At 36.1% G+C, this 12,377-nt stretch overlaps 2 protein-coding genes across 2 annotated transcripts; both read right to left on the bottom strand.

Moving 5' to 3' along the window:
- Positions 1–3,754: 3,754 nt before the first annotated feature.
- LOC113339283 (salicylate carboxymethyltransferase-like) lies at positions 3,755–6,754 on the bottom strand. Its single transcript, XM_026584581.1, has 4 exons — positions 6,638–6,754; positions 6,086–6,511; positions 4,394–4,636; positions 3,755–4,310 (listed from the first exon to the last, which is right to left on the bottom strand). Exons 1-4 carry the CDS (start codon positions 6,707–6,709, stop codon positions 3,966–3,968), a joined length of 1,086 nt encoding a protein of 361 aa, XP_026440366.1. The 5' UTR covers positions 6,710–6,754; the 3' UTR covers positions 3,755–3,965.
- A 2,362-nt stretch (positions 6,755–9,116) lies between these two features.
- LOC113339284 (ubiquitin-conjugating enzyme E2-17 kDa) lies at positions 9,117–11,928 on the bottom strand. Its single transcript, XM_026584583.1, has 4 exons — positions 11,689–11,928; positions 10,568–10,695; positions 10,192–10,296; positions 9,117–9,639 (listed from the first exon to the last, which is right to left on the bottom strand). Exons 1-4 carry the CDS (start codon positions 11,756–11,758, stop codon positions 9,496–9,498), a joined length of 447 nt encoding a protein of 148 aa, XP_026440368.1. The 5' UTR covers positions 11,759–11,928; the 3' UTR covers positions 9,117–9,495.
- Between the last annotated feature and the right edge of the window lie 449 nt (positions 11,929–12,377).

Below are 12,377 nucleotides of genomic sequence, written 5' to 3'. Positions count from 1 at the left end.
AAACTTTTGTCGACGGTGGTTGATTCATACTCATTGTATTTTTAAATGTAGGAGACGGCGAACCCTAAAGCAGAAATCACTACCTCTAATGTGTGGATTAAATCTCATTCACAGGAGGGTGGGGTGATTTTACCTAGTGCGCAACCATACTATGTGAATCAAATTTTTGAGAAGTTATACGTAGTCTTCTTTAATTATATGTATATACGCTAGCTAGTGATTAGTATTATAAGAAAGTGATTCTTATGCTCAAAACTATAGGAAAAACTTACAAAAGTTCTAGAAGACATCAAAGGAAAACTGTAAGCACATACTCCAGTAGAAGAAACTTGTGCAGTGACTCAATTGTTTGGGAAGGATTCAAGAGGACGGGTTTGTGCTGTAGGTCATGTTTCTCGTATGCAAGTTGATTTCTCTGCTTCCGCTCGCTAAAGTAACTGAACTGAAGTCTAAAGATGGGGTTCTTACTAATAAGGTAGATTATTTAGGTGGCAAGGTGGGAGTTTTTATTGAAGGATTGGGAACATTATACCATATAGTGAAGGATATTCAAGATGCAATGCCATCATCAATTGTCGCCTCAAACATGTGTAGCACTTCACGTGGTCAGGAATGTTCACCAGGTCATATTGCTTCACCTCAATCAGGTTCAGTTGCTCACATAAGTTCACCTAGTCATGTCATACCACCAGCTGCTCACCCAAGTTCACCTAGTCATGCCATATCACCATCTCGATCAGCAGTAGGGGATATGAAGCAGTGTTTATTGATGAACATAGAGGGTGAAATAGTTGCAACTGGTAAAGTTTTTACTGGTGTGTTTGCACTTATGACTCACGGCTCACCTGTTCCTGCTACTCATTTGAAGGTGTTAATCGACAATATTCTCATGCCAGATGAACCAACTGTAAAAGCTAACAGGCTCACACTGATCTTTAAAGATGTTGGAATCGGAGGATACGTGATTCATCCAAAGAGTTGCATCGCATATGATTCAGACGACTTCACTACTTTTTTGGAGATATCCATGAAGTTCTTCATGGATATCTCAACCATCTTTTGCATCACTTTTATAAATGTCTAGCTAACAAATGGATTTAGTATTCTTTTTTGGCTTATGTTCAAACTTTTTTGTATGTAAGCTGAACACTCTAATATGCATACTCTTATGTTTTTTGTATGTATGTTGAACACTCTAATATGCATACCCTTATGCATTTGTGCATACAGAAGAGTCTTATCATATTCTGCTTAAGGAAGACTATTATGCAGTTGCGCATAAGAGGGTTTAACATTAACTAGAAACAACTGATCTTTTTGATATATGTATATGTGAGCAGAACGGTTTATGAATGTATATTTAATTTTTACTGCCTTGTTTCTATTAATCGTATATGTGTATATGTGGGTGATCTTTCTGTTGTATGTGATTGTGAAGGCTGCTTCATTTAAAGTCAGTTGAAAAATTAGTAGCTACCCGTGGAAATATCAACCAATGGTAAGTACTCCACTTTCTTGCACTTATATTATTAGGTTTATGTTTGTGGAATCTGACCTTGAGTTTATATTTACTTGCGGGGTTTTATACTTAATGATCACTTTTGCTGAGTGACAAGTGAACTGCAGTGGGATCTCCATCAACTTGTGCTGGTATAATTATTCTTTACGTTTCTGAATTACTTTTAGGAGTCATTCAACACAACTATCTCTACTGAAGAACTTATGTCTTTCTTTTGGATGTTTAAACAGTGGCCCAAGGTCTGATAAAGAACAAGGAAAAAGTACCTACTCACTGGTAAGTCTTATGATTTTTTTTTATTTTTTTTTGGTTTCATCTTATTCCACTTGATACAATAGTTAGGGTTTCATTCCTTTGCATATATGAGTTTCCAATATGACTTGAATAGTCTTTCTGTAAATTGAGATGTAAACTGCAGTTAATGTTTCGTATCTGTTAAACATGTAACTTTTGGGTCTGACTCAATTCAATGGAGTTGAAAAAAAATTTCTTCGTAATGCTAGATGTGTCATAGATTGTATTTCATGAACGGAGGTTTATTCTGCAGGATGTAGAATAAAGTTGGATCTTCTGGATAAAGTTGAGGATGTAGAATATGAGAAAAACACTGTTATAGTTTCTCTGATGGTAAGTTTTCTCTAATCGGTGTTGCATTATTAAGTTTGTTATGTCTTAGACAAGACATAAGTTGGAGGTGTACATAGAAGTTATATTGGTGATAGAGATTATACCGTTGACATTGCACCTGATATAAGTTGGAGTTGTTGGTTGATTGCAATGAGAGTTATCGTAGAAGTTAGATGAATTTGGAGAGGTATGAACTTTTGCAGGTGGAGTGGAATGAGGGTCAAGAAGGAGATGTTGCTTACAATGAGAACTAGTATTGTATGTGGTGAGAATGTTGATATGTTGAATGTTATGAATTGCCTGAGTTGAAAATGATATTGTTATTAAAGATGGATGTGTCATTAGATTATGTCTCATGAATGGAGGTCCATACTGTAGGATGTAGAATGAAGTTGGATCTCTTGGATATTAGAAGAACAATGTTATAGTTTATCTAATGGTAAGATTTCTATAATCACTGTTGCATTGTTCAATTTGTTATGTCTTAGACAAAACCTTCGGATATATCTTACTTTATCTATTGAATGCATTTAACTAAGTTTGAAATCAAACTTCCTCATTTCCCATAAGAAATAAACATAGTACTTATATCTGTTTTTTGTTGTCTAGATGGAGTACTTCAACTGGACTATAACCAACTACCTGCTCACTGGTATGCTCCTTTACTGAGATTTCATTCTTTGGTTGTTACTTGTCATTATTTGAGAACAAAACAACTTAGCAAATGACTCTATCTTTAGCTAACTGCATCCTTTCTCATTCTTTATGAACTACTTATATATAAAAACTGAAAGATCTGTTTGTTCAAATACCCAAATGGTGAGAGTGTTTTGCTGAAAAACTTGTAGGGAAACTCTGATTTAGACAATATATACTGTTGCAGGAACCCTAATTTTAATCAGGTCAAAGTTGACTTGGAATTTTTTTCTTCAGGTTACAAAAATTTTGCAACTGCTTAAAACTGTTGCGAATTTTATACCAGAACTTTTATAGCCGGATCGGACAATATTGTCCGTTCTTTTAAAAAACTGGGTAAAAATTTCGTAACTGTTTGAAATTGTTGCTATGTTTCATACAGTTTAAAGTTTCGCAACTGTTTGAAACTGTTGCAACATGCTAGTTTTGCAACAGTGTAAAACAGTTGGAAAATTTGAGGTTGCAACAGAAAGGAATTGTTCCAAAAGAAAAATCGCAACGGCTGTAGCCGTTGCAAAAAAATGCAACACCGGCTTTCGCAACAGGGAAGAATTGTTGCAACACCATTTAGTAACTGTCACCTATCATTGCTAGTCCCTGAATTTGGTGTAGTGGACAATGCTATATGTTGTATATATAAATCCTAGATATAAAACTATCCAGAATTCGTTCCAAAAAAGGTAGAGAAGAGGCGGAAAAATATATGCTGAAATAAGAAACAGTGACCAATGTGGTAAAAGAAAAAATAAATCATAAATAGGGTTCAGGTTCAAATTCGATAGAAAATGTGGGTGGGATTATCTATAATGCTAGAGAACTGAAACGATCACTCATGGTTTTTATCCATCTACCTCATTTTTAGGCAATTTGACCTGGAACCTGCAATGCCTGCCTGTGGTTGGCCCTAGTTGCAGCATTTTTCTTTTTGATGAAAAGAGGCTAAAATATTTATTCAAAAAAAAAAAAAGTACAAGAAAGGACACTCTAATGCAACTACATAAAATGGCATAGGAGCCGATTCCAACTAAAAAAACACACTGAGGCATGCACGAGATTCTACTCCCTCAACCTATAAATTTGCTTTACTAGGATGCATGCAGGCGCATTATGCAGCATCTTGAAACTAAACTTTGGTCAGGGAGATCACTATATTGGTATACTTGGCTTTCTCTTTAGGCACATTATCAACAATTGCCATGTACCTACGGAATAATTTGTCAATTATTTCTTCCCCAATCCCGAAGTGGCTCATCAATAAAGATTCTGACACGGCTCTGATGCAGTTCGCTGCATTATAGCTATCGATTTTTGAACTTTCATCTTCACTACCATCCCAATTCACCTGGAAAACTTCGATTTGATCAATCTTGAATGAACCTTCACATTGAATAACCAGGCTCACTTCCTCACTGGATGTCATATATAGCGGTATGTTAAATGAGATTAATTTTTGTTCTTCAATCATTCCCTGCATCATTGGAAATTAAGTATATCAGGTATGTGAAAAACGTCTTTGCGACTAGTAGCTAGTAAAAAAGGTTATAGTTATACCTCTAAAACCATGTCCTTGAGTGCCAAAGCTAATATATCCCAAAAATAACAGCACTCTTCACTTGTTCTGCCCAAAAGTGTTAAAACCATTCTTCCTCCCTTGACTAATTCCTCGGACCGATACTTCAGAAAATTCGTAAAATCACTCTTAAATTGCTTCAAGTATGCTTCTATTATGGATGGAGGACTGGACGTCGAGATATAAATGTTCCCTTGGTTATTGTTCTCAATCTCTCGAGGAAGCTATGAAAAAAAAATTAAACTTAATAATCTACTATGATGCCGATTTCACAATAGTAAGATGGTAAAATCATTAGTAAAATGATAGAGTCATTGGGTAAAACTCGTGATTACCAAATTCATTCTTTATCGATTAAAAAGAAATCTATTTTGAGACGTACTGAGTTTCTTTGAGGCATACTAAATAATGCCAAAATAAGGTCACTAAATAAAAAACAACATCACCTCTTATCACCCTTTTTGATAATGATTTAACTACCCTTATATAATTAGTGTTAATGATTATGATTAGATTTGATTAGCTAGGAGTTTTAAGGATTGATTAAAAAATTAAATTCTTAGTGGTGAATTAGTAGATAAATCAAACTTATGTGAGAGAGTTGGGATTTTTGAGAGGAAGAAGAAGAAGAAGAAGTGAAAAAAAAACTTGGGTTTTCAATTTTGAGATTTTAGTGATTAAAAATGACCAAAACGTGTGATTCAAATCAGAAGTAGACTTCTATACGAGGTTTAATTTCTTTTTATAAGTTGAATCCATCAAAAAATTGAATTTTTAAAACCCAGATCTACTGACCAGATGAACAGTTCGGATGATAACTTTTCAGCCGAACCTCCGTTTTCTGAAAATATACCTAGGTTCGGCTGACAAGTTATCAGCCGAACCTACATATATTTTCAAAAAAACTGAGGTTCGGCTGGAAAGTTATCAGTCGAACTTCACTCCGTTACTGAATCATACACTAGGTTCGGCTGAAAGAATTGAGATTCGGCTGAAAAAATTGAAAAATCGTATTAGCCGAACATAGTATTTCTCTAATCATACACTAGGTTCGGCTCAAAATTGATACTCCAAGATCAGCCGAACTGATCTTATGAAAACCTTAATTTCATCTTTGAAATCATATTCTATCGATCAAACAAAATAAAATCAATCAAAAACAAGACGGGTTTGTTACACATGCATTCTAAAATACATCTAAGAGCAATTTAGATTTGGATTTCGCGCTCCAACATCGCTCACTTCGATTCGTGTTTGCTTTGCTTGATCAATTTCTTGATTGAATTGGAGTTCATGATATTTAAGTTTAAAGTTTATTTTGATTTTGATTTTAGGTTTTTGAGGATAAGGACACTCTAGTAATTTAAATTGTTTAAGGATATGTAGGTAATTACACTACATTTAGACACCCCTTATAAACCCACCCTAGATAGTATAATGAATGAGTATGCCTCAAAACAGGTTTCATTAAAAAAAAAAAAACATTGAGCCCATTAAACCCCGGAAAAGTATTATCTTTGAGCCCATTAATTTGTTTTTAGAAGTGGGCTTGGGTTTCTACCTTGAGAAGAAAAAGACACATTAGAGTAACTAGATAAATCCTCTCTTGGGGTTGGTGCTGGTTTCTTTGGTTGTTTTGTTCCCAAGATAAGAGGTACTTGGCTACTGCTCACCTGAGAAAACCATTGGAGACTGTAGGAAGAATGAACAAAGTGAAGAGTATCCCTAGGAACAAGTCTACCATAGAATGTACCAGGTATCCCAGCATCAAAACATTGTCCGAAACCATCTCCTTTGTTTCTTTTCAGTTCGTCACAAAAGCTTTCCAAGTATTTGAAAAGTGTGTTGAAGTCGTTTCCGGGAAGATCATTAAAGTACATGACAATCTCCGGCGAAACAATGTCAAATTCACAGCATTTCTTGTAAATAATATTTAGCAGGTAAGAAAAGAGTGTGTTTGGACCCGAGGAACAGCCCAAGTCGGCAATGCCTATAGGCATACTCTTCCCCGTCATGGTTGTACTACAAGTACAGAACTTTGAAAATATATCCAGCTCTGCTTCTTCTATCTTCGGCTTTGTTTTGTAGAAAGCCTTTTTCTGTAGAATCATGGAAAAAGACGAAAAATGAAATACAAGTTCAAATTAAGCATCACACTTTGGCAACACAGTGAGGGACAGAAGTCACAGGAATACTTGTTAGAGTTAGAGATGGAGAGCAGTGACCTGAACAGATGAGTTGAAAGCGTAACTGGTTTCGCCGGTGCCACCATTCATGTTTTGGATGACTTGATTCATAATGGTAATATACTCTTGCTACCACCCACACTGAAATTAGGAATAGTAAGCAATAACCTCTCTGTAATCATCTTTTTATATTACATAATCCATTTGGAGTATAGCGTCGGTGCTGTTGTAGCTTGATCGATTATAGGGTATGGATGGCGACACTTGGGATTATTAGTGCCATAAGTTGCAAGGAAATACACCATCAGGATTCAGGAAGATGGCCAAGTTGTTTGACCCTCACCTCGCAAACTAGAGGTCGAGGTGCTCTTAGAGGCTCGGATATTCTTACAATGAAGTTTTTCTGGTAAATGTTACGCGAGTACATGGTACCATTAGCAGGTCGGTCATCTAACAGAGTACACTTTTACTAGTTTGGGAACAACAATCCTAAAGGGGGTTCTTGTTTTCAAATAGAAAACAGGAAATAGGACTTGAATGAATGAATCATATGCATGTGGTCTGTCATTGGACATGCCCTCTTCCCTTTATTGAACTCTTGTTTTACAGCGCTTATTTGGGTGCCTGCAAAATAATTGGGGGCCTCACCAAATTTATACCCACACTAAAAAAGTTAGAGGGCTTCTAAAATAATGGTGAAAATACCATTTTACCCTTTTCTAAAAACTAACCCTAAAATCCTATTAACACTTAATATAGGCCCCAATTTTCATTCGATCCCGAATCTCTTCTTCTTCTCCTCCCCTCCCTCTCCCTATCGTCCCCATTTTCTCCATTAACGACCGTGGAGAATTTTTTTTTCATCCGATTTATAATTGCAGTTTCAGAAAAAAGGTCGTTAACATCGAAGTTTTGTTGCTTAATGATTTTTGATCTGCATGTGGAATTTATGAAAAATCGTTAACCATTAGGGTGGAGGTGAAAATGACCCTACCAATAATTTTTTCCCTAGTTTTGATTCGTTGGTTACGAAGTTTTTTTCTTAATGATTCTTGAACTGCATGTTTCATTCATGATAAGTCGTTAACCATTAGGTGTAAGTGAAAACAATTCTTTCGACGACCCTTTTTAATCATCAACGACTCTGTGTTTATGCCAAACCACCTCTGTGTTTGAAAAAATTGAAAGGGTCGTCAATTAATCAATAATGTGTGAACGATCCTATGTTGACGACCAATTTATGAAATTAAGGACTCAGTACCCTTCATATACAACTCATCTGTCAACAAAAGTGTAAGGGTCGTCGATAGAAAGCAATTGAATCGTCAATTTTACTTTGAGAATCGTCAATGAATAATCAGAGTCGTCAATTATTTCTAAGGGTCGTTTTAGCTTCTTCTTTTTTTCTAACGACCCTTGAACTTTTTTTTTTAGAGTCGTTGGATTCTAAACATATTAAGTTAACGACTCTAGATGACCTAACTAGCTGGAGTCGTCAATGCTATCACACTTGGTTGACGATTTTTCATAACTTGTAAAAGTTGCAGGTTGGAGTCGTCAACTGTTGTGACAAATCATTGACGACTCATCAGGATTGTTGGTTTATTACCCTCTCGACCTAACGACCCTCACACTGTGTAGTTGCATGGTGTTCATGAATCGACCACTTGGAGCACCATTCATGCAGTTTAAAGAGTATAGGAAGTTTACCTGATTTTTTTGAGCTTCGGGTTCTTCATATGGAGGATTGGTTCCTTCATTGAGCAATATGATCTTCATTTGCATCATTTATCAAAGCTTCCTCTATTAACATCTCCTCATCAAACATCCAATCCATAGGATTAGTTGAGACAATCTCACCATCAACACAATCATATATGTTGTTTGAATCTTCACCTACATCATTTCCTCCACTAGAATCACTCATTTCAAATAACCTAAATTTTCACCCAAAACTCAATTTCTTCCTTTCTCCAACAAAAAAACACAATTTTTCTATTATCAAAATTTAATCCTTAAATCTGAATTTAATCTAACTAAATTAATTACCAATTAATCAGCTTAACTTAATTACTAATTCCACTAATGATTTGGAGTAGTTTAGCCATTTAAAAAAATCGGGGATAACACAATTACTACTTCATGAGTTTTTTTGTCCTGTAGTTAGGGTCCCCAATTAATTTCGAGAGCCCCCAATTCAGTAGTGTTGTTTTAGCCTCACATATATACATGGGTGGGGTGGCAATGGCACGGATAGTCAAATTTTGGTTCAATTTTGCGAAAGAGAATCCATAACAAACGATAGATATGCGCGTTGCCTGAGATTAGGGAATTGTAGTTGTATCTCCTAGTATCCAAGTGCAACGGCCAGCCAGAGAAGTGAATCTTCAAAGAATAGCCAGTTTCTAATTGTCCTGCAAAATTTTGGTCTACAACTCACTCTCTCTGTAGAAAGAAGTTGCAAGAACAGTACCATGTGAAGCAGGAAAATAGAACTAGAGAAAAAATACTTTTCAAATTTTCCTCCTAAAGTTGACCAATCATTTTAATTCATCATAACATACAGATAATCGATAACCAGAAGTGTTTTCGTTTTTTCAGATGAAGCAGGAAAATAGAACTAGAGAAAAAATACTTTTCAAATTTTCCTCCTAAAGTTGACCAATCATTTTAATTCATCATAACATACAGATAATCGATTCGATAACCAGAAGTGTTTTCGTTTTTCCAGATGAAGGGGGTGGTGGGTGGGGAAGAGAGATGACAAGATCACACATCCGGTCTTCAAATCATCATATATAGTAGTACTGAATGCCCTAAATATATCATCAACATGAACGAAATAACGGAAAAAAGGTGACAATACCCCTCCAAACACAAACACTTCAGCTTTCAGATTAACCCATGGCATATTTCTGGGTCCAGCTCCTTGCGGTAGTCTCATACTTGCTCCTGTCTGTTTTGTACATGTGAGCAATCTCTGGCACCAAAGGATCGTCAGGGTTTGGGTCCGTCAACAATGAGCAAATGGATAGCAACACCTAACAAACAAAGAAAACGACCAAATTAACATCCTCCAAGTAACCAAGCAGCTTAAAAGAACCAATGGACCTGGTAAAGATAATTAATCTTCAAGGCAAGCCTGACAGTAACATATAACAACATAACTTCTTATTAACCAAACAACTTCAGTGGAAACCAAAGCACCGCCTAGAGACAATCAAAAATTCAGCAAGTTATTTTTGCAAACAGAACTAGGACCCCAAGAATAACATAATAAGCTCATTCCCCACGGAGAACTTTTAGTTAGTCACCATACAGCTTTAAACAATTAGCCTAGGAGCTAGACATGAATGAATATATATATCTATGGAACTTTTTAGCTAGTCACCAGACAAAGCTTCAGAAAATAAACTCAGAGCTAGATTCGCGTGAGTAAGCATACAAGACCTAACCCAAAACATCTCCAACCTTCTTTCATAGACATCTCAAGACTACATCATATATCATATAACAATCGTTTTCACAGACATCTCTACATCTCTAGATTATTTGATATATCATACAACAATCGCATGCAAATCATTAGTTACCTTGGAAATGGTCAAGGCAGGGCTCCATTGCTCCTTCAAGATGTCAAGACAGATGCTCCCATTGCTGTTGATATTAGGGTGGAATACCTTTGTCCTGAAGGCAACCTGCAACAACAAATATAAGTTAAACTACTACACCTTAATCATTACAGGGTAAACCATTCGGGTGCCTCCAGTAACGGATATGAACAAGTAAAGAATCAACTCTGCTGTGGCTTACTTCCATACATCACTAATACTGGTCATGAACATATAATATAACAGTAACACTTCCATTTTTACTAAGACCCAGAAACATTTAAAATGTTAAGACAAGAAAACTCCCTTTGCATAATGAAATAAATCAATATTACACAATGCTATTTAGAAGAGTTACCTTTGGTGGCTTGAATGGATAATCAGGAGGAAAATGAATAGTAACTAGAAAGACTCCTCCTGCGTAAGGACTGTCTGGGGGACCCATTATTGTTGCTTGCCAGTGAAACATGTCTTCAGCAACAGGACCTATAGAGCACACCCAACAGAAATTGAGCAAACTATCCAATCATAAAGCAAAAGTCTTGCACGCTTGTAAAAGAAAGCAAGCTCAATCTTCACAATGTAAAGCATGCATGACGTTTTATGCACAACAACATCGAATTTTTCATGTAGAGAGCAAAAGGCACAAATTAATTTTTATGCTTCAAACTGGTTATTTCTCAAATCAGTATTTCCCCATCAAAGGGATACACAATAACCAAAATCAAAACCCTCATAGAGCACCCGATGTACATGCATTTGGGACATCGAAAAGCAACTTAAATGCATGAAAAAAAAAAGAAACAAGGTTGCGCATTTCAGTCTTTATCAAGAATTTAATCAATTTGAAACCCTACTTGTAGACTCTTCTTAAGCCTCCCACCCTCCAAGAAGCTAAACACAATAAAAATAATACCATGCTAAACATAGCCTTGCCTCACCCTCCAACAAGCTCAACACAATAAAACCATGGATGAGATAACTAGCAAAGTTGCACAATTCAATCTATATCTAGTATTTAATCAAATTGAAAACCCCATTTGGAGACTGTTAAAGCATCACCACCATGCTAAACACAATAAAACCCGGCTGAATACATCTTTGCCTCACCCTCCAACGAGCTAAGCACAATAAACCCATGCTAAATATAGCTTTAAGCGAACAATAATCATGTTTAGCTTCAATTGAAGCAACTGGTGACAATAACAACCAAAGAAGTACAAAATTAAAATACAGATCTTGCTCCATATGAAAAACCCATCCAATAAATTATCTTTTTTTCACTTTTCACATTCAAAAAATTGACATCTTTACAGGATTACACAAACCACGAACAATCCAACAACTTAACTTCATATCACACACATCAAAATCACCAAAACCATTCAGAAATCAACATAATTATTACAATCAAACCATAAAATACACAGATCGAGGCTCAAAACCACAGAAAAATCAGTAAAAGTAGAGAAATTAGACCTGCTGAGCATGAAGTTGGAGGATCCTTCTGAAGATCCTTGAGTTCTTTCAAGATCCGTTTGGAAGCCATGGTGAAAATCCCTCTCTGAAGATTTTTTCTCGGAACCCTAGATTTTACAAAAAGGGGTAAAGAAAGAAAAGGGGATTTGAAGAGACCAAGAGAGAGGATTTAGAGAAACTCCGATACCCTGTAAAAGAAAACGGAGGAGGAGAGGAGGATTCTGGGAATTGGAGGGGATTTTATAGTCTTTTTCTTTTCTTCTATTCGATTCGATGGAAAATAAATTGAATTCCTATCGGAATCTTATTGGATTACTTTACTTTCTCAGGTGGACCCACCAGTTGTTCCTATTGACCAGTCAATAATCGGAAGGAAGGTGTTATTATTCAACCTAACTTCTCTACGAGGCCAAATAACCTACTAGAAGTACGGTTGTCTATGGGTCAGGTTCCTTCTTGGTGCCTATGGCAGGGCTGTCAATGGATCCGGGTCCTCCCGAAGACCCGGACCCTATTTATAAAAATCAGGTCTGGTTCTTAAATTTGAGGACCCATAATCAGATCTGTTTAAAATCCCATGTACCCATCGGTTCCGGGTACCTGTTGGGTATTAAGAAAAAAACATAAAAACGTTCAAAAACTTGATATATTTCTCTTCTTTGGCTGGAATCAAACTTATTTTAATAAAA

This window comes from Papaver somniferum, unplaced genomic scaffold (assembly GCF_003573695.1).
Source record: "Papaver somniferum cultivar HN1 unplaced genomic scaffold, ASM357369v1 unplaced-scaffold_21, whole genome shotgun sequence".
NCBI classification, from domain to species: domain Eukaryota; kingdom Viridiplantae; phylum Streptophyta; class Magnoliopsida; order Ranunculales; family Papaveraceae; genus Papaver; species Papaver somniferum.
The sequence above is the reverse complement of the archived record's forward strand: the minus strand, read 5'-3'. Positions and strand labels throughout refer to the sequence as shown.